The 24,788-nt window shown below is 40.6% G+C and overlaps 1 protein-coding gene across 2 annotated transcripts; it reads right to left on the bottom strand.

The window, feature by feature from the left end:
• Window positions 1-937: 937 nt before the first annotated feature.
• On the bottom strand, window positions 938-18,779 carry IFRD1 (interferon related developmental regulator 1). Of its 2 annotated transcripts, none has more exons than XM_084624382.1 (12): window positions 17,470-18,779; window positions 13,512-13,616; window positions 12,750-12,831; window positions 11,902-12,026; window positions 11,333-11,490; window positions 9,699-9,749; window positions 9,428-9,606; window positions 9,204-9,312; window positions 6,686-6,820; window positions 4,013-4,141; window positions 3,314-3,409; window positions 938-1,738 (listed from the first exon to the last, which is right to left on the bottom strand). In XM_084624382.1, the coding sequence occupies exons 1-12, from the start codon at window positions 17,513-17,515 to the stop codon at window positions 1,649-1,651; spliced, it is 1,305 nt and encodes a 434-aa protein (XP_084480508.1). In that variant the 5' UTR covers window positions 17,516-18,779; the 3' UTR covers window positions 938-1,648. The 2 variants fall into 2 exon arrangements, with proteins under 2 accessions (XP_084480508.1, XP_084480509.1); XM_084624383.1 differs by lacking the exon at window positions 17,470-18,779 and adding an exon at window positions 16,693-17,130.
• Between the last annotated feature and the right edge of the window lie 6,009 nt (window positions 18,780-24,788).

The raw sequence follows: 24,788 nt of genomic DNA, 5'->3' as shown, positions 1-24,788 counted from the left end.
TCACGTTTCACCCTAACTTCCCCTACAGTTGGGCTCATATCTTCAGTTATACTTAGAGAGCCTGATAAATCCAAATTTTTTCCTTCTTATTCACTTATGGCTGTTTGGCAGGTTCCACTTGTCACCAGTCAATTTGAGTTTACCCTCTGTGCTCTTAAAGGATCCTTGATTTCAAACCCTCCTCACATAGATGCAACTTCTATAAAGTGTTTTCAGGTACAGCTTATATTAATTCTCTGAACCATTTTTTACCCATGTATTTAGACTAGGGGGTTTTGACAGTATAAAGGGTCATAAAAATCACTCCTATGACATCATAACAGCTTGAATTTTTAATGTAAGTCTGCCCTAAGTGTTAATGAGTTGTTGGAAAGGCAAGCTGTGTCTGAATTTAGAGTTAAATTTGCTTTTATCTAGTTGAATGATGGTTTGAACACCAGTCATTACTCTATAGCAGGTGAATGTAATAAAGGCAGTTGATGGGAGTTCTCTTTGCTATTCATCTTTCTTCCATTTCTTTAGGTAAGGTGAACTTCACCTGATAACCATATGAATGTTTCCATAGTATTGTCGTGACTAGGATTCTGTAAAGCATCTATCCTGCTACTGCAAGCACCATATTTTACAGAAAAAAGATATATAATCATACAGCTGAGATTACTGATATTGCCCTGGATCCTCCAAGTTGACAAGTTAAACAAATTTAAGGCATAAGATTGAGTGGACAGAGTCATGACTGAGCTTTCAGACTAAGTTTGAGCACTCATCCTGAAGCCAGGTCATGCCAATGCTAGTTTTGTGTGAAGCACACTTTTTCAATATATTTTATAGCTACTATATCATTTCTAGCGATAAAATGAAAAACAAACTAAGTGTGCAGTTATCTGATCTCGTTTACTATTTAGACAAGGTGTATAACAACCACATTTTAAAAGACTTCAGTGAGAAAGATTTTTATTCCGAAGATGGAACAGTCTTATACAAGTAAATATGTAAAATGTGTCACCACTTTTAAAGTTAAATGTAGTCAAGTATGTTTGTACTATTTACTACTCCATATTAAGTGCCAACAGCAGGACTTCATGGCACTGGTATAATATAGTAAGGTTATATCTTCTGCCATTTGTCAGTTCAGCAGCCAGTTTAAAATAAGTTAAAATTACAGGGTATAATTGAAGAAATAGCAGCTGTTCCAGAGGCATGTTTGTTCTTGTACTCTGCTCTTCTTATCAAGACGACTTGCTCTTCTATGTAATTTCATTGCTGTATTAACACCAATCCAAGATGAGCTGGGTCAGACAATTTTGGCAGTTTAATACATATAGCCTTCAGAGCCATTTAACAACTGAATTGTTGCTATATTTACCAAATTTATGAGTGATTTTGATCCAGCATAAGTGTTACAAGTTACATTTCCACCCAATTTTAGATCAACTGATCCTATATACATACAGTACACACACACCTAAAGCAATTATAACATGCATAACATTTACAGATACTATACATTAGATATTATCCCTGTGCAATGAAGTGTAAGCTATGTGGCTATATAAATTAAATCTCAAATTTCAAGGTTACAACAATTACATTTATAAAAAATTATGAAATTACGTAAGTCTTCAACATTGGAACCCACATGGAAGATCTAGAAAAATTCACCCACATCTGTTCTTTTGTCACGACATTTGCTTCTAGCCTTTGTTCGAGCCTTGAATGCTGCAGAGTTGTACAAGTGCTACAAAGTGAAAGAGAAGCTTTAGTCAGATGTTTGAAATATCTACGCCTAAACTAGTTTAAGTTCTTTAAATAATTAGGATGTAAAGGATTTTAAATTGATTTAAATGTCATTAGATGGTGTCAGAATTGTGATACAAAATGAATACAAATTTTATGTCAAAGGTCGGTCATAGGTTCCAAGATTTTAGCACATAATGACCTAATAAACGGATTAAATGAGAACGACCACTAGATAAGCATGTGTGTCACCATATGGAAATAAGATCTAAATTTTTTCAAAATAGAAAAGATGACATTCAGGAGTCTAAATGAGAGGACCTTAAGTTCCTAAATTTTACTGGAAGTGACTTGGTGGTTTTGAAGTTTTACTCCTTGTCTGGATTCTAGCATTTAACAGATCTGACTATTTCTTCAAGGCTCCCAAACAGGTGTCACTCATTCTGTGAAAAGGACAAAATTCAATTTAACTATGGTCCACAGGTCAAGGAATGATTTAAGACTACATACTGTCCTCGGTGTACAGCAACTTCTCCCAATGTCAGTCATTTAAGCTTTAAAGTTAAAGTTAGAGTTAATTCCCCTACCAAGTTAGTTTTAGTATTCAAATTCAGGAAAACTCTGCATCAGTTTTACACTGTATATATTGGGAAAGTGATCTTCAGAACCCACAAAGCTAGGAAGTATTTTAGATGACTTCTGAATATCATGCAAACCACAAATACGTGAAGTTTGACTGATCTGACCCACAGGCTGGGTGTTTGAAAACATTGCTCCATAACACTGTGTTCTAAATAAATGTGAGTAATCTGACTATGGCTAGAAAACATCTATTCTTAATATTCTAGTATTAACTGGCAAGAAAACCCTCCTCCTGCCTCTGAAAGGTTATACTATACATCCAATTGGTGTGGATCCTAATCCGTTGTAGGAGAGTTTTGGATACCTAAAATGGTACAGTCTAAGTTTTGTACGCATAAATATAGGATGGTCACACTGTTGGAGAGTGCCAAAACAAGGATTACCCAATCACCCTAAAGCCATACAGCACGAATCCTATACTCCACACCACATCATGCATTCTGGATGTCATTTTACAGAAGTTTTGAAGATTTTGTCAGGACCATTTCTCATATATCTCCTCATGAACAGCTAAGTCTCCTAGTTGCCATGAATCCCACTATACAAGCTTTACAGGAAGAGAGTTAAATAACTAATGTCTGAGGTAAGCAGCTTTTCCACAGGCTTCAGTTGTCATGCTCCAGTGTAACATCTCAGGACCATCTAGAGACAGAAACAAGTGCTGTACCCCCACGCAAAAGGGTGTTCAAAAGTCTATACAGTTCTCATTACTAGCTCTTCAGTCACCAGGGTGAACCTAAAACTTGATCCAGGACAGAATGTGTTTGTGAAGCACCCCAGACCAGCCATTTTTCATTAAACCAAACATTTGTAGCAGGTTGACTCTAAAATGGCAGCTGTTCAACTGTTCAGGTTTCAAATGTTATTTAATTCTCAAAGGGAATAGGATAACACGGTAAGAGCAAGTGATACAGTTAAAGGTGTGATAACATACCCTTTCAAAACGTGATATCTTCATTGTTTTAAGAGTTGCAGCATCAAGCATTACTGGTGGTCCAAGTTCAAACACATTCCGAAGAAACTCATTGGACTGAGTAAACAAATTAACACATCAGTAATCAAGGTTCTATATGGAATATTGTAGCAGCTTTAATCTTGAGATTTAAATTACATGAGTCCATACAAGTAATTTACACTTGTTGAATACGGTCCCCTACCATCATTTTATTGTAAGTAATCAGGGCTCAATTCTTGCTTGCATCAGACAAATCAATGCTCAGCACAGGAGTTGTCAGAGGCAGTTACAGCATCCTGGTTCTGCAATGCCCTGACCTCAGCATCAAAGTTGCTACACTGCCATATTACCCACACTGGGGTGGGCTGGTGTAAGCCACACCAGAAGTGATTTCCCTTCTGCAAGGGGAATTTTCAGCTGGCTATTTATGATTACACTGGTCCAGTGTAAAATAACCCTTAGTTTTCTCTTTACAAAATTTGAATTAAAATAGAAAGTTACTTTAGAACCAGTTTACCACAGCTATAATTCAAGACATGTTGCTTTATTCTTAAATACTTCTATTGGGAAACAACTTTAACAAATCATTGGCTAATTCCAATAGAAAACAGGAAAATTTCAAATAGGCAATAATTATTCAAGTGGCCAGACAGGAAACAGTGTGAAATAACAGCTCACCTGCAAATGATATTGCATCCCTGATCCCAGAAGCTCCTTGAAGGTATCGTATGTTTGTTTCTTAACCCAGCAGTCAATATACATGCGCTCAGGTCCAAATTTGACAGTCTCTGTAGGGAAGTCACGCTCCTGTCCAAAAACCAAAGACAAAACATGGAGACTACATTACCAAAACCCCGATTTAGAAAAAGTCCTAAGCAGACAAAAAGGTTATATAGAAAGCTTACGCATGTTAAGAACTAGTGTAGTTTTCCTTTCACCGAGTGATCCTATGTAATAAGGACAAGAATCATGTAGTGAGCTGTAGCTCACGAAAGCTTATGCTCAAATAAATTTGTTAGTCTCTAAAGTGCCACGAGTACTCCTTTTCTTTTTGCAAATACAGACTAACACAGCTGCTACTCTGAAACCCGTTATTCTGTAAAGTAACCTACTACGCATGTATAATACAATTGCAGATTTTACTGGACACAGGTTGATTCAGGACTGAACCTTAAGAGTATTTATGCTGCTACAGGTAACATTGGGAGGTACAATGATGTAAGTATGAATACAGAAGTAGAATATCAAAAGAAATGTTCACTTGGTATGGGCTTTGTCCAGGGGAATTTGATTCACATCTGTAAATCAGTCAGGTCTCGGTGGATCTTTCAAGATCCAGACAAGGTCTTAACACTGTTGAAAAGGAAATTTTATAACCCCCTTTAAAATGCTGTGTTTTGATGCAAACCATACTTATGGGTATACATTTCAGATAATGCAACTATGGGTGCCAATATAAGACCTTAAGTAAAGAATGTTCTCTAATTCATTTTTGGGGCTGTTAGTGACTAAGTCACCTTCTTCTGTATTTATGTAACTGGTAATGTAATTACTCCTGACAGTATAAGTCTAAGCATCCCACCCTATCAGTAGTTAGTTTCTTTCTCAGACCAATGTTCACTGCTGAGAACTTTTGATTGTTTGAAAGTACAATTATTTCATTTAGCTGGTATTGGCCCGATTTTACACAGTTAAAGATTCAAGTGTCATCTAACCTACCAACACCCTTTCATTACGAAATGTAAGCTTATTTATCTGGCTTAGTGACTTGTGAACACTTTTCTGGTGAAGAGCTGAAAATTACTGTCCAGAGCTTTTAGCAATGGTACAGTAGCTCCTCACTTAACATTGTAGTTATGTTCCTGAAAAACGCTATTTTAAGCACAACTATGTTAAGTGAATCTAATTTACCCATAAGAATTACGTAAAAAGGGGGGGGGGTTAGGTTTCAAGGAAATTTTATTTGCCAGACACAATATATATAAAATTTAATACCGTACACAGCAATGATGATTGTGAAGCTTGGTTGAGGTGGTGGAGTCAGAGGGTGGGATATTTCCCAGGGAATGCCTTACTGCTAAATGATGAACTAGCACTCAATTGAGCCCCCAAGGGTTAACATGTTGTTAATGTAGCCTCACACTCTACAAGGCATCATGATGGAGGGATAGGAGACAGCATGGCAGAGAGAGACAGACACACACACACACCCCGTGTGTGAGAGAGAGACACATACACATTGTCCCTTTAAGTACACTGGCTTTTTAAGGAGATCAGCAAGTTGAGACAGCAGGTGCTGCCAGCAAGCTCCCTCCGTCCAGAGCCCTGTCGTATCCCCACCCTGCTCTGTGGAGATGGGGTAAAGGAGTGGAAGCAGAGGGGGACACCCTGACATTAGCTTCCCTTTCCCTCCCCCTGCATAGCAAGCAGGGGACTCCTGGGAGCAGCTCCAAGACAGAGGACAGGAGCAGTACAGGGCAGTGGGGGGAAGGGACACCTGAACTACCCAGCAACTGGTAGCCTGCTGGGTGGCTGCCGCACAGGCAACTTAGGGGAGCTGATAGGGGGCTGCCAGTCCACCCTGGTTCCAACCCCCACCAGCTAGCTCCAACGGGCTGCTCTTTCTGCAGGCAGTGGACAAAGCAGGCAGCTGCCAAACAACATAAGGGAGCATCATGCAACTTTAGAGCATGTTCTCTAATTAATCAGCAACTTAACAACGAAAAACTGTTCAATGAGAAGTTACTGTATTCTGTACGGTTCTCTACAGCAATGTTAACCTAAGCACAGAGATATGCTTTAAGGGACGTAATTCTTTAAGCCCTTCGAGTGGAGCAATTATAAACTGAATCCACACAACAGCTGAATAATGCAAGCTGTTTCTTGCTTACACTGCAAGGCACTAATTCCGCTAATGAACTGACAGATTTTAGAATTCCATAATTCAGAGTTTGGCTGTAAAGGACAAGTCTTTCAGCAGAAAACTCAGTACATTGAATAAAGGGGCACTTAACATTTATATTGCAATATTTTATCCATTTTATAGAAAACCATATATCCAATATGGAAGTCAGGTTTGTATTTCCAATCTAAAATGAGGTTTTTCAGTTGACCGTTGAATCATTTTTAGATTACTAAGCATGAACCTTTGAAAGATGTAGTTAACATTAATCCTGCCTTAATTCTTAATGAGTTAAGAAACTCAAAATTTAAGTTATGTGGAGCTTATGTTCAAAATTCATCTAAAATTGTAAGAGTTTTTCCAATGGTCCAGTGTTCATACAACTGTTTTATAAATTGTGTGCCACTTTTTGCTTTACAGATCAGTATTTTCAAAGCAATCAAGAGTACCTCTACTGCTCGCAAGATGTCTCTAAAGACAGATCGCTGCTTTCTTTTGTCTACTTTGGCACGGTGCTTGTTTCCATCTGTAGCCAGGGCCTTTAGTTTCTGTGTCAAAAGTTCCATGTCTTCATAAAAGAAATCCTAGTCAGACAAAAGGAGATATTTCAATTTCTGGTCTTTACACCCATTTTCTCTAAGTGGTAATACATCAACTTTTCCCATGGTATTGTCTGTCACTTGGATCACATGAGGCGTTTATAATGTAAAATAAATGTATTAACTGTACTTGAATGATTAAGTAATCAGGATCCAGGTTACCCAAGCATGACCTGTGTGCACCTGCTGGTACAGTTATTAGCTGAAGCATTCAGTGTGGAGCTCCCTCAATATGAAAGAAGCTGCCAACAAGGTCTCTTGTAAGGCCCTTGGATTATGGAACAAACTCCCCACTTAGCCTGCTAGCTAGTGCCTAGATTTGTTAACCCTCTGAACATGCTGTAGCATTACGTTCTCTAACACTTGAAGTCAATGAAATGTTTATTGGCATAGGATAATTAAGTTTTGGGGTGGATTTCAGAGATATTGACAGTTGCCTTAAGATGTTTAATGCCATTTATTACTATTAATTTAAGTTTTGGAAAGGGAGCCTGGAGCTTACAAGGGGGACTTCTAATATTTTTAAAGAATAAATCTGAACAGTTTTTGGAGGTCAGATTAATTCCTAACCGATTACAAGCACATCAACTCTTTTGTCCTTTTACAGATTCCACATTATTTACATTACTCTTTCAAATGGTAGTGTTTTACTTTGATAGCATGCTATTTGTGGCATGAACCATCTGTTAATTTTTGACCTGTGCCTAAAAAAATAGAACCCTGCACCTTAACTGAGTCTCCTAGGCACTACTATATTTAATAGCTGTCTTCTGTGTGTTTATTTCCTTTGTCATTGCAATTTTTAAATCACATTTTTACCTCAGTCCTCCCAGTCTGCCCCATATACCATACCACACAAATATACTTAGTCTCATCTGATCCTGAGATTAAGTTGGTAAACTTAAAAGTGAATACTGCATGTATTCTTGCATGAATGAGATAAGATTAGCATCAGGCGTGTTACAAGGCCATTGGGATAATCCTTTTGTCATAAATTCTGCTTATTATACAAGCCACTGAACTGGGTAACTTACATATGAACTGATGTGATTTTCTTAAATGAAGTGTTTTAAGATTTTAAAGAATGCAGATTTATATTTAATCAAAACCAAGTACATTCAAATGAAAATTTCAGTCACAGTCCAAGTGATGAAAAGAGTTCAAGCTCTGGACTCATCTTGCCAGGCCTAAACTTCACTGTCACTGTCAAGCCCTTTCAAAGTAGGCTTCCATAGCTAGAATCTTGCAGTCTCCTGTATTTAGAAGCACTACAAAAAGCAGCACAATTTAGATACTATGTGAAGTTACTGTGCTTGGTATCCTGCCTCATTCACAGTTACCCTTCCCTCTCAGACCATGTTCTAGCTTGGTCAAGGCTGATGTGCTTTGCCAGGAGCACTTCTGGCAGCCCTCCCAAGCTGTGCCCATGGATAGTTGAAGACTAATTTCTTCAGTGCTGTCAAAAAAACAGTTAAGAAGTTAATAAGGCACATTACTGAAGGGTAACAAAATAGATTAAGTCTGTGTTGTAAAGCAAAATTAAAAGTTATTTAAATTTCTAACGATCTGGTGCAAAGGTGAACCACAAGGAAAATATACCTATCACAACCTCAGTAGCACAACATAAATAAAAGTAACTCCTTAGAAGTCTTCCTCCAAAATTGCAACTGGCAAAATGCAAATCACCCAATCTACTTTCAGATGCCAAGAAATTGTTCAAAAGAATCAGGCAAGTCCCATAATGTTTTACTAACCTCTTCATCATTGGGTACCCCCCCTTTGAGGCAACATAAGGAAATAGAAAACCCCCTACTAAAGATACTGTCTAAACTCAAGAGTGCATTGCAACTGTGACAGCACACAGTGATGCTTTCTGGGAGTCCTTGGAACCGGCAGATTTGGACAAGCTGAAAAGGGTAAGGGTCTGTACCGAATGCCCCCCTTACCATGGTTTGTTGGGGTACAAGATGCCAATCTACATTTATTTTCTTTGCAGTTCTTTAAAAAAAGAAGTTATTTAGATGTTAGTATCAGATTTTGTCAACTCTAGCATTCCAGCAGCCCTGGAGTTATCACAGGGAGATAATAGGAGGGCTAGCACAAGTAAGCTTGTTTTAATTGGAGTAGTTCTAATGTATCTACCTAAATTTCATTCTACTGTTTAGATACTTTTTCTTCATTATCTTAAGTTGTGGAGTGTTTATATGCAACTTTCCCACCCAGAATGTGCACATGGATACAACTAGACTGTAAGAGGTGGTCCTTTGAAATCAGGGATCCTATGTGAAAGAGCATTACATACCACAGTGTTTAGTTTGTAACAATCTCAAAGCAAGAAACCTGTCACAGCTAAATCCATTATACTTACAGCTTCCATTTCTCGTGCCAGTTCAAACAGAAGAGCTAGTGTTTCTCCAGCAGCAATTCTCATGTTGACATCATCACAAGATAACAAGTTTGGAAGTTTGTGTAAGTGCCTAGAAAAAAAGAGCCACATTTTATTAATCTGTAAAGAGTGATTTTTACAATAAAGCAACATTAAGGCAAAGTAACAGATCATTGTAAAAGCTGCCTTCCAGGAAAGGAACATACATTTCAAGTTTTTTCTTCACTTCGCTCACTGGACAGATGGTCAGCAACAGAGTCCATGCTAAAAGTGCACTGATGTGAAGCACTGTGTTGTGGGTGCTAGAGATGCCATTAGTGTCTCTCTCTCTCTGATAGGATTTTGTGAATATGTTTTCCAGACACTCCATAGTTGAATACAGTTCCTGGTTTAAAAGAAAAAGTAGTGTAAGTGGCTAAATTCAATCATTAAAATTTGTGTAAAACTTGATATAAAGGGTTAAGTGTTTATCCTTACAGTAATATCATCAGTGACTATGAAACAGCAAACTCCCAAGCAGGTTGCACACTAGAAATGGAAAAGAAATAAAGCAAGTCAGTATTTCATAGTTTATATTGATTCTACCAGACCTGACAAGATTCCCAAATTTTAAACTTTGGTCTTCATTACTCCAATATACTCCATTATTGTATAAATAAGTATTTAAGTTCTACACTGAGTGCCCATGGAACCATTCCTTAAACAGAATTAACTCAGACTGAACTGTTCCCTCCTATTTTTTGCTTTTTTACTTCATTGCTATATCTGGTCCACTTTACAACATGCTGCTCTGCATAAGTATTTTCACTTCTGATATATGTACCTCTGAACAAAGAGATATGTTGCCAGACTGAGCTGTTACAAAAACTGTATATAGCCTGCCTTTCACCTGATTAGCTAAATTAGAAGAGGTAGTAAAAGCTTACTGCTATGAACTACAAGTTTCACAATGAAATAAAAGGGATGGCTGGTGTCTACACACTGCTGTGGGAAGGATTTTCCAGAATTCTGATTAGTGGCATTTTAAGGGTCTACTCTACATGTAGTCTCACCAGCTCAATGTGGTACACTTTTCCAGTTTCTCGTGGGTACCATTTTCTAACACCCAAAAAGCAATTCAAGCTCCTCCTAAACCCCTGTATTAAACACCAGGTCTGCTTTACTTTTAAAGCAGTGTTTCAGTTGTGCTTTAATGCAACTGTAGTCAAGCTAGAAACCTCTGTTTTGACACTACTTGAGGACAACAAAACAGGCAAACCAGTTGTACAAGACTGAATGCAAGAGTTAAATGGTACTAGCTCAAAAACACCTCAAGACACTAAAGTTACAGAAAAACCCAGTATCATTAGCAGCAATGGCTACTACTTTGAAGGAGCTTTTAGTTAATAGTTTGGTAGGTGCAGGAACTGAGGCACAGGTGGATTCTCTGAACTTGGCTTTGAGGCTACCATCCCTCCAAAAAGGGACCTTGACTTGAGGAAGGCATGCAGCTTTACACACTTTCCTGCTAGGTTTAATTATGCTTATCCCACAAGTTTTACAACTTGCATAAATATTTGTGGACTCAGTATATTGTTTTGGGAAACATTTAAAATAATCCCAGAAGACAGGCAATACAAGTCATATATTGATCATGTAGTCCCAGGACAGAGCTATTAACAGTCCAAGCTGAAGGAAAAACTGACTGACCAATGCCTAGTCACATCATAAGATGTAACCAGAGTTTTGGGATGGAAAAAAGCACAAAGGAACCAAGATACTTTACATGATGCCCCAGTTTCCACAGAACATAGCTCTCTATGGCGGACAAAAAATGCTTTGGTACTGAAAAGAATGGTACACGCAGAACATGAAGTTTCAGGTTAAGTGAACATCAACATGCACCTCTTTCAAGCCAATTAGTAGAACACCAATTTTCAAATCTCATGCCATCACCGAAAGCTTCTGGCAGCCCAACACCTGTGTACATTAGGGCAGGAATTAAATTATAGGCTTGAATTAACACACTAATGAAGTAATCTGTATTTTGGAAGCAAGGAAAGAGCAAAGTACCAATAGCTTTAAAAAGTTGTACTACCTCTCTTCTATAGCCCAGTACATTTTATACTTACAGCCTGTCTAGCCTGGATACTAGCTGTTCCATCACAGATTATCTTCTTGAGAACTGGTCCAAGGGTTTTAAGGATTTCTTCACTTTCAATTCCCGACCCCAACTGCACACAGAGAAGACATGCCAGCCTTGCCGCCGCGGACTGTTCATCACTCTTACCTACAGATTAAGGAAATTGAGTGATCGATCACCTGTGGATTTTATCCTGCACTGAATCACACATTCACTTAGGGGCTCAAAGTGAGATCCAGCAATGAAGCATGCTGCATCTTAAACAAAACCCAAATGAAGAAAACAGCACTGGAAATGGTACTAGGTTGTCATTAATTCCAGCTAAAAGGAAGGAAGCAAAAGTCAAGATAATTTTGTAGCCCAATGATCAAAGAGCAATACATGCTCACATCTCACTTAGGACAAGAGAAGCTTAGCTAACAAATGTATGTGATCTACTAAAATTTTCTGTAAAATACTAAGAAGTCTCATCACATCAGTTAACACTACAGTGGTATGACAAATCTGTCCCTATCCTATAGTTCTGTTACCTTCCAGTAGTGTACAAGCATTTATTACCTTTCTTTATGCAGCGTTCAATGCTATCAGTTAAAGTCATTCTCCTTTCCAGGATAAATTCATATAGTATTTTAGAAGTCAGAGCATTTTTAAGACCTTCAAGAGCTGCTTGTCTTGTCTTTGCACTGTTGGAGGAAAAATACAGATTAATACAAAAGTTTTCATGTAAGCTAAAGCTGAAGGCTTTGCTTTAGTACACTTTTATAGCAGTCTACATTACACATCTACAGGGCGCTGTCAAAATCTACGGAAGACCTTTGAATTAAGTAGAAACATTTAGTACAGATTTGAACAAATCTTCTGGGCAGACCAACTCCTCAATTACAACTTGGTTTATTTTCCTTCACCTCCTTCCTCACCTAGGATGCAGAGGCATAAAAACTTTGGTTGAAGGCTGTGGCATATGCTTAATCCAGCACTGCAAAACTCATGGTAGCTTACCAGCCCAGAAACAAACTCTAGTCACCCATCCTTTATCGTGTTGACATTGTGTGCAATTAATTTAAGTTGCTTTTCTGAGGCAAACAATTTTGCAAGACCAATTTACTTGAACAGAGCACCTAATCTGACAATACACAAGCATTTTAAATTTGTATTAGTAAAAAAAGCCAGGCCTACTTCTCTAGTTTACATCAACCACCACTGACTCCAGGATAGCTATTCCTGATTCATAGGCGAGGAAAATCAAGCACCCAATGTGGATTGCTAAATTGTGATTTTAGTTAGTATGCAACAGAAATAAAGATAGGTTAAGTTTCTATGGGGCAGCAACACATCACTAATTTGTATTAGAGAAGTCAAGTGAAGATTAATGATGCTTAAGAGCATTGTTTCCAAATACCCTATACCTCTTGTCCAATGTAAGATCAATGAATCCCTTTAACTTGTACTCGAAGTCTTCTTGAGTTGCTTCTTCATCGACTTCAGGTCCTAATGTATACAAGATAATTTAATCCTAATGCACATTACAACGTTCACGTTTAGATCACTAGAAACATAGTATGAGAAGTGACTACTGTATTTAAATATCATATCATCCACCTTTTTTCAGGTAACAAGACCTTAGCAACAAGCGTGGGATACTACAACAGAAGAATGACACCCAGGAGTGGGACCTGGTTATATCCGACTGACACTATCGAAAAGTATTTGGTTTTAGTAGCCAATTTATTCTGAGTTGTTTGTACATGTAGATTTCAGAATGAAGCAGTTGTCATGAATGCAGGGGGGCTGATGTCTTAGGTCCTCTTATTGTTCCTGAGACAGGTGGTGAAAGTTACATGTGAATAAAGGCTTTATCAATTTCCGATTAAATCTAAACTTTGTTTTAGAAATTAGCATAGTATGGTCACAGAATAAAGAAACCACAGGAGCTTTAAAAATCTTATGAAACATATTGTACATTTATCTGTAAATACATTAATGGGTACCTCAAAGTATCTATAAAAATGGGGGGGTCAATAATGCCCTGAGAACCCCAAATTTTTGGTTATTTGAATGATTATTGCACTATTTGTGACTGAAGATTAGATAAGACACATGTCAAAATATCAATTTTGTTTGTGAAGAAATTCTTTCAGAAGATGCATAGATCAAAATCTAAAATATACCTTCTTCAGTGAAGCTAGCAGGATCACTGAAGCCACTGCAGTGGCTCATAGTCTCAATGGATGCATCCTCATCACTGAAAGGCTGCACATTTCTATGCTGACCACCTTAAAAAAAAAAAACAAAAACACTTAGTGACTACTTCCATATTTGGAAAACACTGCAGCTCCACATATTGCTGTCCCACCCCGTTCTCCCTGACCCCATGCAAAAAGTAGGGAGAAATAAGGGACTCCCATGTCAAAGGTTGTTTTTTCTCCCTACAGACCCCAGCTTCCATCTCTTCCTGGCCCTACTTAGGGGTCCAAGATATAAAAGAGTGTTCAGAGAATACTTTCCTAGGCTTAAAAACTACTTATACATGGATTTGTACCAAGAATAATGAAAAGATATGATATAGAATATTCAGTGTACTGCTGGAATTTAGAATTATGGAGGAGCAACACCTTCTGTCAAGGCTGTGTCTAGCTATTGTATTCGATTGGGCTTTCAAACAGCACATGTCTACATTTAGAAAATGTATTCCGCTCACACAGATATAACACCCACAATCAAAGATAGTGGAATTTCATTGGTTTTAATTTTTTAATCTATTTTAATCAAAATTTAATAAGATACAATTAGTTTTTTTTAAACAGTGAATTAACCACTGAGCAAACTACTAAGGGAACTGGTGGATTCTGCATCTCTGGATATCTTGAAATCAGTGAAGGATGCCATTTTGGAAAATATGCTTTAACTAAAGTTATTGGGCTCAATACATGGGTAACTCGATTAAGTTTAGGGCTTGTGATATACAGGAGATCAAACTAGATGATCTAAGGGTCCCTTTTGCCCTTAGACTATGAAATTATGAACATTTTGGATGAAGCCCTGAAACAACCCTACAGCCTTTAAAAGTTTTGCCTGGGAATATTTTATACATGTTCAAACATACACAGTAGTCCTTTACATACAGAGACAGAGCACCACCAAATGCACTAATGCAATGGCAAAATGTACCCCATTCAACAAAGAATTGGGAAAATGCTGGAGATGAATTTGACAGAGTGGCCTGGATACCACTGGAAATACAGTGCACCAAGAACCCATTATCTGCTGCTTATGGAACATGTAAACACCACCACCAAGCCATAAGCCAACTAGAAATATGTTTTTGGTATAGGCAGAGAGTGCTGTCATGCCAACACATGCAAAGGGAGGTTGCATTCATGGTGGATAAGGCTGTTGCGATTTTCCTAAAATCAACCCCCGACTTTTTCCTTGAAAAAAAAAAAAAAGGCAGTAAAAATACCCAAGAGATCTTAGGACACAAAATGCAACTCATTATGTAGTTCATTGCAGTTTCTTTCTTCAGCACCTAGCATACGACAAGATTTCAGCCAAACCCAGTTAAGTCCACTAAATACAAATATGACTGATGCTGAGCTGGCTGTACAACCCATTACTTTTCTTGCAGGATTCTCTTTTTTTGTATTGCAGTAGTGCTATCTAAGTAACATTCAGTCTTAATGTTACCAGAGGACGACAGAATTCAGGATTTCATCTGAGCCCCATTTAAGCTTCCTTTTGTCTTGGTTCAACCAAAACCTTCACATTTGATGTCAATAACAGTTTCTATAGTTATGTCTCCCCCCTGCCCCATTTTGTTCTTGTTCAATTCCAATTTTATGAGCCGCTCAAGCCATATTTCCTCCAATCAAGAAGTTACTAAATAATGATTAGCCATTTCCTTAAATTACTCACTGTGTGCAATAATGAAGGTAATAGAGTAACAGCCTATTGGGCTTATTTATTTGATAAATAAATTGGTTAGTCTCTAAGGTGCCACAAGTACTCCTTTTCTTTTTAATGAAGGTAATGTTAGCATAAAAATTGCAACTTTCCTCAAATGTCCATCTTTACCCTGTCTCTTTTTATGGTATAATCAGACTGATGATCTTTGCCATTTGTAGGTGCAAAAGGTAACAGCAATTATTCCTTAATTAATCTGATGCTGAAGTACTGCTGGAAGCAGTGGAAGAGATACTCAAATTTGTTAGTCTCTAAGGTGCCACAAGTACTCCTTTTCTTTTTATTTAAATTACTGGGACTAAGTTTCTCTGACAACTTAAGTGTTTCATTTGCAGGATGCTCTAAACTCAATGTATGTTCTTTCAATTTCACAGAGAAAGTTTACTTTAGTGATACAGTTGATTCTGACTGCAATTTGAGATAAACTTTTTTTAATCTGACTACCAAAGCCTGAGAAAATATTTTAAAAATTTACTTTAGGCAGCACTTCATTTCCACTGTTCTTACCATATACTTGAACTTTAGGCACATTGAGTGAAATTCACATACTAGTATTTGGTAGTCATTACACATAAATCAGCTGTGTCCAAGTTGTCCCAGTGATCTACATTGTGAACTTATATTGCCATAGCTACATCATGTCCCATAGACACTTAGTGATGCTGGCCTAATCCCCAATGTAGACAGGTCAACAGAAGAATTCTTCCATCAACCCAGGTGCCACTTCTTGGGAAAGTGAATTACCTATGCCAACAGGAGAACCCCTTCCTTCTACCAGCATAGGTGTCTAAACTGAAGCACTAGAGTAGCTACAGCAGTTAGGTGGAGACATACACTCATAGTGAGAAACTACCATCTAGTACAGTGGTCCCCAACCTTTCTGCCAGACACCCCACCACCACCAAGCACCGCAGCCGAAATGCCACAGAGAAACAGCAATGCTTCTTGGCAGCATTTCAGTGGTGGGGTATCCTGCGGGTGCACAAAAATACCCTGCTGGGCACCAGAGTGTCCGTAGGCACAGCATTGGGGACCCCTAATCTAGTGCATGGATTCTCAAGATGGCAGGTCATGCACCCCAAGACGGTTACAAACAAGTATTCGGAGCACGGCCACCTTGTCACTCCCATATTCCTACACAGTCTCAGCATGGTGAAGACTGAGAACCACCGATCTAGTGAAAATTATGATGAGACCCCAACTTCAGAAAAAATCAAATACACTGTCCACCTTCTGGAAGTTTTTAAACAATTCATAGCTCCACAATCACAGCTAGTTCACAATTCCCAATAATCAAGTCCCTCACCAATCACGAATGCCTCCTCTGCCCACCAGCTAACAGACAATTCTGGAGCGCTCATTGCCTAGCGGGCATAACAAGGCCCTTACCAGTCTCCTTGGGCTTTTGAGGGGCCGAACTCTGAGCTTTCATTCCCAGGGTGAAACTGAAGCCTAGCAACAAGAACTCCCAGGCACCGTCACTTAATTCAGGGTGACAGATCGGCACATAAAGGGCCCCAGGAACCCACTGAACATTTTCTCGAGCGCCCCCAGCCCGGGCGACAGGTCACGTGCAACACTCCAGCCGCAGGGCGGCGACCCCCGGTGGCAGGCGGAGGCAGCTGGCCAGCCCCGAGACTGGGCCAGGCCATTAGCGGTGACGCCAGCCCGGGGGTTGCTCGCTGGCTTCGCGCAGCTGACCTCGGGCACGCCAATCTCTGCTCAGCGGCCGCCAGCGCACTCGAGGGGGCGGCCCAGCTGCCACGGGGCCCTGCCGCCGGCGCCGCGCTGGACACGCCGTTCGCCGCCCGCGACCCCTGGGCAGAAGCGGCTGACGCACGAGTTCAGCAGCAGGCGCTGCGCATGCGTCGGCTGGCGTGTGAGGTGGCGGTTTCCAACCCCGGCTCCTGTCAACCCCGCGGAGATAAGGCCGCTAGCTCAGGCGGCGCCGGGAACGGGGACCAGCAGGTGCCCCCTGCCCGGAGAGCCCGGCCGCGCAGCCAGACAGGGCGGCTCCGCTGGCCTAGGCCCGGCTGCCCCCCACCCTGCCCTCGAGGACCAGCGCATCTTGGGAAATGTAGTTTCGCGTTCTCGGCGCCCAACAGACGAGACTAGGACAGGCGGCAGGAGAAAACTTCCTCTCCCAGGATGCCTCGCTGCTCCTACCTGCTCCGCGCTGGTGATTGCTCCCTCGCTTCTTTGACTTGGGCATGGCCACCGGCGGTGCGCAGCTCCCCTCTGTGGGTCTCGGTCTCTCAGTTCCCCCCCGCCCGGGTCTCAGCGACAATCAGCCGATGGAGGAGCAGGAGCGCTTTTTACTACAGCGTCTCTGCGGGGCTGACTTCCCGGACCGAGGCAGTGGAGGGGATTGGCGGAGGCAGGCGAAGGACAAGGCGGTGGTGGCGGTAGAAATCCCCGTGAAGGCCCGTGAGCAGAATCGATGCATCTTTCTCCTCTCAGACACCTGGAGCTAAAGGCGAAGAGAGGGCGCCAACGCTGCTTTTATAGCCAAACGGGCTAAGGGGGCGGGCAGAGTGATGTGTTGCTGACGTCAACCGGATATGACCAATGACCAGCTCTGGTTTACTGGACTCGTGACTCATACGCGAGAGATGCCGATCGTGGTGGCGCGTTGCATGTTGGGATGCGCAGTCCCCGAAGAGGTCACCACTTCCCTCAGGCTCGTAAGGACAGTCTCCCGCGGCGGCACTGGTAGTGTGGAAGGGCATCCCAGGACACCATTGCATGCTGGGAAATGTAGGCTCAGCCTCTCTGGCGATGGTAGGACGCCGTGGAGCGCACGTCGGCAGTCCCCTTACAGGCGTGTCCCCGTCTGACCCGTTGGGTGGGTGGTGCTGAGCGGAGCGCGCGCAGGCCCGGGAGGAGAGGTTAGGGTAAAATCGGGCTGAGACTCACCCAGGCGCTTGAGTCAGATCAGAGCCTTCTGGTGCTGCTAGGGTACCAAGGGGAGCGGAGTATCAGAGGGGTAGCCCTGTTAGTCTGGATCTGTAAAAGCGGCAAAAGGGGAGGAGAATAGCACCGAGAATGAGGTGAACAGAACGCTCCTCCTTCCCCCTTTCCATGGCTTGTAGCATGGTGTTATGTGTCTTAATTTAGCCCCACAACCCAGCAGTTCCTAACCATAGTACATGTACTGGAGGGTAGTGGAGACGAGTTGGCTGGTCACACGATGCTCCTCTGGCTCTCCTCATTTCCAGCTGCGATGTCGCATTAAAGACAGCTAAAAAGACATTGAATATTACACTACTAATATTCTGCTATGGGATTGCCACAGAGCTGTTATGTGATCGTGAATGGAAGGAAAGGCAATCCACGCAATTGTGAATGAGAGAGGGTGGAGGCATCTAAAAAGATGTATGCATGTGACTGTTCCACCTTGCATTTTGCTGTGACTCTGGGAGTACCTTTTCCAGATCTGAAGAAGAGCTATGTGTGCGACTCAAAAGCTTGTCTCTGTCACCAACAGAAGTTAGCCCAATAAAAGATTTTACCTCACTTTATATCATCTTGTCTCATATCCTGCAACCAACACGGCTTCAACTACACTGCACACATACAAGAATCTCATAGAGCAATTATAAATGTATCTTGATGTTCTTAATAGAATGTACAATAGTTATCCAATGGAAGTGAAATATAAATAGAATATTAATCATGGATAAAGATTACAAAAGGCATAGATCTGCTGGACCAGACAAGGAAAACATCCTTATTGTGTTTATTCTGCCATTAAGGTATCCACAGGCTATTCTATTCTATTCTACATATGGTCTTATACCGCACATCACTGCAGTATCTATCATTTCTATGCCATTTGGGGATGTAGTTGGTTGTGTAGAATTTAACATAATTTAAATTAATATTCTAGTTAAAAATAACTTTAGATCAGTGGCAAATTAACACACGGTCCCACAGAGCCTGTGTCCAGGAGCCCCAGCCAATTTGGGAGCCCGCAAGTCTGGCTGTGGGCCCTGGAATCCAGCCATGGTAGGGGGACTCTGGCCCCAAGTTCACCCATGTGCCATTGCCATAGCCCCCGTTGCCTCCTCCAGCCCCAGCCTTCGGCCTCACAGTGGCAGATTCTGTCCCACAGCTGCGGGCCCCAGGCTCATCACCCCTCCTGCTCCGGCCATACCCTTGCCACTCCCAGCTTCTCACCTCCCCCCACATTGCCCTGGCCCTCACTGCCTCCCTCAGCTCCCTATCCATTCTCCTCCCCCCCCCCCCATCACCCCGACCCCCACTGCCTCCCTATCCACCTCCCCATCCAGGGCTTAATTTGTCCCTGAGCTTGCTGGGGCTGAGTAAGTCTGCTGTGAAAAGTGATATTTGTATGTTTGTTAGCTATATGGGAGGCTGTGAAAAGTGATATTAACATATAAGTATCACTTTTCACAGCAGCAGACATACTAGCTAGCAAGTCAAAAGCAACCACAAAAGCCAAAGAGATAACAACAAAAAAGACAAGAACGTGCAAAGCACCTTATTTGTGTTTCTATTCTGTTTAGGTCCGGTAAAGAATAGAGACAACTTTATATTTTTATTACTGAGTCTGAAAAACCATACATAAATTATAATGATTTGGAAATGTAAATATGCATATTTATTTGCCTTTTCTAAACTTAATTAAGTATTTTAGGGAAAAGTGTCAGAGCAACTACCAGCAAGAGTCGCAGCCTTTGTGAGGGGCTCCCAATACATAATGGTCAGGTTTAAGAAAACTGGGGGAGATGAAAGAACCACTTTTTGACCTGTGAATGATTGATTCTTATAACACTAATGTTGTCCAAATTATCAGTGAACACATTTGTGTGATGCTTATGGATAATATCTAGCCCTATTCATTTTCTATGTGGAAAAATTGAGCAGTTAATTTAGGCATAATGAACTGGGATATGATTTGCTTCATTATTAATGCAGTGTGTAAACACTGAATGGAGTCTTTGTATTAATTTTGATACCTTTATATCAATTTTGATACATTTGTGTTTTTAATGGGACATGGGGAGCCCAAGTGTTCTTTGTGCTCAGGGCCCCAATAAATCTTAACCCACCTCTGCTGTAGATATAAGGTAAAAGATGGAATCTTCTGCAATATTCATCTTGTGGAAAATTCTGGTAAAACTCAAGTGCTTTACTCAGCCTCTTAACTGTACATAAATAGACAGCAGATAACTTTTTTTTAGGCACAGCATTTCTTTCCCACACAAACCTGGGTTTATCGCACTGTTTATTTCTAAGTATTTAGATCATAAATGTGAAATCTTAAAAATGAGGATATGCAAATATGGCTGCAGGTTGAAGAAATGAACCCTTCATTTCATGCTTGCAAATCAGTGGGGGTCTTTTTCACACAGTGAAAAGGTTCATGTGGCACATTTGGATTTAGGGGCTGTGTTTCAAGTGTGCCTGATTTTTCTTCATGCAGATTTGTCTATCCACTAATCTGCCACTAATTGCCCCTAATTGTAAAATGAAAAAGTAGCCCTCTGTGGGCTTCCCAGGCAACAACAAAGGATAACGATTCTGATTTTTCTAAAACAAGTCTTCAGTTTTTCAATCCTGAATGCTTTGAATGTTTACATCCTCATTACCCATTTACTGTAGCAGTATTGCAGTGTTTGATACAAGGAAGCCAAGAGCTGCAGAACATACTGAAAAGTGAAGTAAGACAGTTAATTACAACATATCTATGAAAATCTTTTGCTAAATTCTGTCTTTTTCCATTTCTGAGAAAAAATGTAACTGCTGTTCTTTGAGAGAGTTGTCTCTGCATATTCACACATATGAGATCCACTCCCTAGCATGCTGAGCTCTGGAAGCCTTCTGGAAAGCTGTGGCTGTTGGGGCTACATGAGTGCCTCCTGGCAGATTCAGAACTAAAATTATAACATGGGCTGTGTGGCTACATCCACTTCACTTTATTTTAAAGCCCTATGAGAGTAGAACAAAGAAGAAAGGAAGGTGGGCATGTAGTGTGAATATACAGAGGCAATACTGTCCAAGAACCTCCGTTTTTATGGAGAGCAACTATTTCTTTTTTTTGAAGATGACCTCTGCATATTTTTATGTGTGGAAATCTAGGTGGCAGTACAATGCCAGGTTTGATTAAACAAGGGTTGCAAAACTACCCTCCCAAAGTGGGCATTAGATCTGTATGGTATATCAAGAGGGTTGTATTGGATAAATGTGCCACAGAACTCCACGTATCAGCCCTGTAGATTTTTATTGTGGAAACATTCCAGAGGTAAACCATCTTAATCCAGTAGGTGGACAGATCTTTAGGTACTCTCTGCCTAGCTAATGTATTACAAGTCTAAATGCCCAGTCTAATCCACTTGGACAGGCATTGAGTGAAAATGGCATTCTCTTTCCACTGATCTCCAAAGTCTACCACAAATCATGTCTATTTTCTAAATGCCTTAGTCTTATCCAAATAAAAACTTGGAAGACCTCTTGACATCTAGAGTAGAGAGTCCATTTTCTGCTAGATGAGGTTTTCTGAAAAACAACAAATTGGTAGTATGATTCAGAAGGAACTCAGACTCTGGCATAAATTTAGCAGGGCAACTCTGTACCCATAGAATATGATGAAAAGAGGATCAGCAACTAAAGCCTTCAACTCTTTTGTTCTTCTGTCACAGATGTAATTACAATTGAAAATGCTGGACTAGATCATCAGCTGCTGCAAATCGACATGGCTCCACTTGAGTCAATGGAGCTAAGGTGATTTACATCAATTTGGGCTCCAGCCCAATGTCTTTAGTCACAGAAGGAACAAAGAGCAGTCTCCCAAGCACTCAAAAGATGATATAACCTTCTCAGCACCAGATTAAGATCCCGTAAAGGAACAGGTTCTTTAAACAGTGAGAAGGCATTTACCAGACCTTTCAGGAATAATATGATGGGAAACTGAGTGAAAACAGTAGAACTGTCACTGATGGATCGTAGGCAAAGATGACAGTCAGATGAACTTTGATGGAAGACAAAGAGACTGTGAACAATAAATAGTCCACAATACACTATATAGATGCAGAATCTAGAGAAAGATTGTTGTCTCCTGCCCACAGAGGAAACACTTGTAGAAATGGAAACAAACATTTCAGTGTAGATTACTTTCAGGGCTACTGCAGAGACTCTTGCATTTCCATGGAGTATGTCAGGTCAGACATTGTCAATGTTATATGAACCAAGCCACAAGGTGCAACACTGGATTGGGATGTAGGATTAGAGTGTCACATTTAGATATCAGATCTGTAGATGGTGGTAGGCTCACATGACATACCTAGAGATCAGTATGTCAATACTGTCCAGCCCATGCTGCAGCAACCAGTATGAGCTGAGCTCTGTTTTAGTGTATCTTTTTGATCAATAGTAAGATTCACCTGAAAATAGCACCAAAACATCCATGAAATGAGACAGAATAAAGAAACTCCTTTTCCCAGACTAACAGGAATGCATCTGTGAGTGAATTTCTACCAGTACCTGTTCTGGAGAGGACCTCCACATATCTAGAGTCATCCCCAGATAATGTTCTCTCAGAGCACGATCACATGCTCTGATGACAGTGCTAAGAGCTGCAAAGCAGATAGAGGTGGAGGAGAGGAACCAGAAATTGTAGGAATTGCATAGTGCCTTGACCTCCCTTGGTGGTGAGTTTTCCTCTTCTGGTATGATATTGCTGAAAACTTGCTACTGAAAAATTCTTGGCATGTCTCTTTTTCTTTTTGTTGAACTTGAGGACAGCCAAGAATGGCACCAAAGCATCCTTGAAATAAGCACCTGCTTGAGGCTTAGAAGACATGGAAAAAAGTTCCCTACACCCTGAGTAACTGAGGCAGCTGTGGCCATGTATCCCTTTTATAACCCTCGCTCTGAATGTTTGGTGCTGTGACGAGCTGTGCATGCAGCCCCAAGAGGCACTGCTTTCCAGAAGGTTCCCCAACTCAGCAGTGCCTGGGGGCACATCCAGCAAGCAGAAAGATGCAGAAGCCACTTTAAAGGAGAACAGTGCATCTCACAGAGAAACAGTCACAATTATAACAGGTAAGAATGTGGATGCAGTCAGTCTAGTATGGATATCATGTATCTGCCTGCTTAGGGGCATGTCCACTAATCACTTCAGCAGCCAACAAGTGGTTTAAAATATCATCCTCTTACAAGGCTTATTGCTATTTACTATATACACAGCACCAGAGAAATACATGGTCCCTGCCCTGCTGCATTTACAACCTGAGTTAACAAGCATTTCTGTAGTACTTTATGCATGTGCTTTATCAAAGGTTGAATATTTTACTCGGATGAGATGCCCAAGTGTTTTTTTCTGCCTTTGATATATAAGATACACAGCTTTCCCCTGCTCCACATTTGCACTTGCTCAGCGCCAGCAGACCTACTTTCCAAGGTAGGAAGGTTCAACTAGGATCATGGCACAATCATTTTATATGTGTAGAGGATTTTACACTGGCACACTTATTTCCCCCAATCCTTCAGTACTTATTCATGACTTATACAGACAAAACTTACTTAGACATCAGTGGAAATATTTCCTGAATAAGTGATGAGTAACCATTGCAGGATTTAACTCTTTGTGTGTACACCATTGTAAATTTCATGTCAGAATTTGGCTTTAAGAAATTGTTACAGTCAATATCAGTCAACCCCAAACTTTCCACCTAACAGCTACAGATTTACTGTGCAAATATCCCTCATATCAAAAAGACTGCACTGAATCCTGAGGTCCTTACTCAGTTTTTACTCAGTACTAAACAAAATCTCATAGCAGTTAATAGGATTTTGCCTGTGTAAGGGCTGAATACATTTGTATGAAAACTGAGTAAGGACCTCAGGACTTGGCTCTGATTTGAAATTACTTGTGGTGTCTTCTTACTGGACAAAGAACACCTCTGATGTTGCAAAGTTTGTAGATATGTTGTCACTGTGTGTCTTTCTTAACTTTGCTTTTCAGCCTGTTTTGCAACTGTTGGTTTCCTAATGTCAACCACTGTTGTTAATTGTTCCTGAAGATGCTTAAAGATTCTCTGAATGGAACAAGGGACAGTTTTAAAGCTCAGAATGTTTCTGTTTTGTAAATTTGTTAGACCCGTGCAACTATTTAATGGCATTTACCAATGGCTCATGCTCCGTTCTCAGCTTTCCCCAGTAACTGTGCAGAGAGACTTCTGCATAGTGTGGAGAAATGTGCATATCTGCACCCCTACAGGATGAACCTAGACTACAGACACTGAAGTACAGATTTCCCAGTCTTGGCTGGCAACTGGCCACTCCTAATGCTCTGCTACTCTTATTCTGTAGTACTTAAGAAACTTCTTTTTTGTAGATTGTCCAAGTTAAAGTTTAAACTCAAAAGCTTTTAACTTCCTTGCCTCAAAATAAGTTGTTGCAAAGTGTATTGCATTGTATGTAGTATGTATAATATTGAAAGTAAATAATTACAATTTGGA

This window comes from Lepidochelys olivacea (assembly GCF_965140295.1).
Source record: "Lepidochelys olivacea isolate rLepOli2 genome assembly, chromosome: 1".
NCBI lineage: Eukaryota > Metazoa > Chordata > Testudines > Cheloniidae > Lepidochelys > Lepidochelys olivacea.
This window is presented reverse-complemented; position numbering and strand designations above follow the sequence as displayed.

Bases quoted from the DNA above. Each gene is read 5' to 3' on its own strand.
- IFRD1 (XM_084624382.1), bottom strand. From the start codon at position 17,515: ATGCCCAAGTCAAAGAAGCGAGGGAGCAATCACCAGCGCGGAGCAG. The intron at 11,491-11,901 runs GTAATAAATGCT...CTTAATCTGTAG, and splicing joins TGAACGCTGCATAAAGAAAG to GTAAGAGTGATGAACAGTCC. The intron at 3,410-4,012 runs GTGAGCTGTTAT...TTGTTTACTCAG, and splicing joins GGATGCAATATCATTTGCAG to TCCAATGAGTTTCTTCGGAA.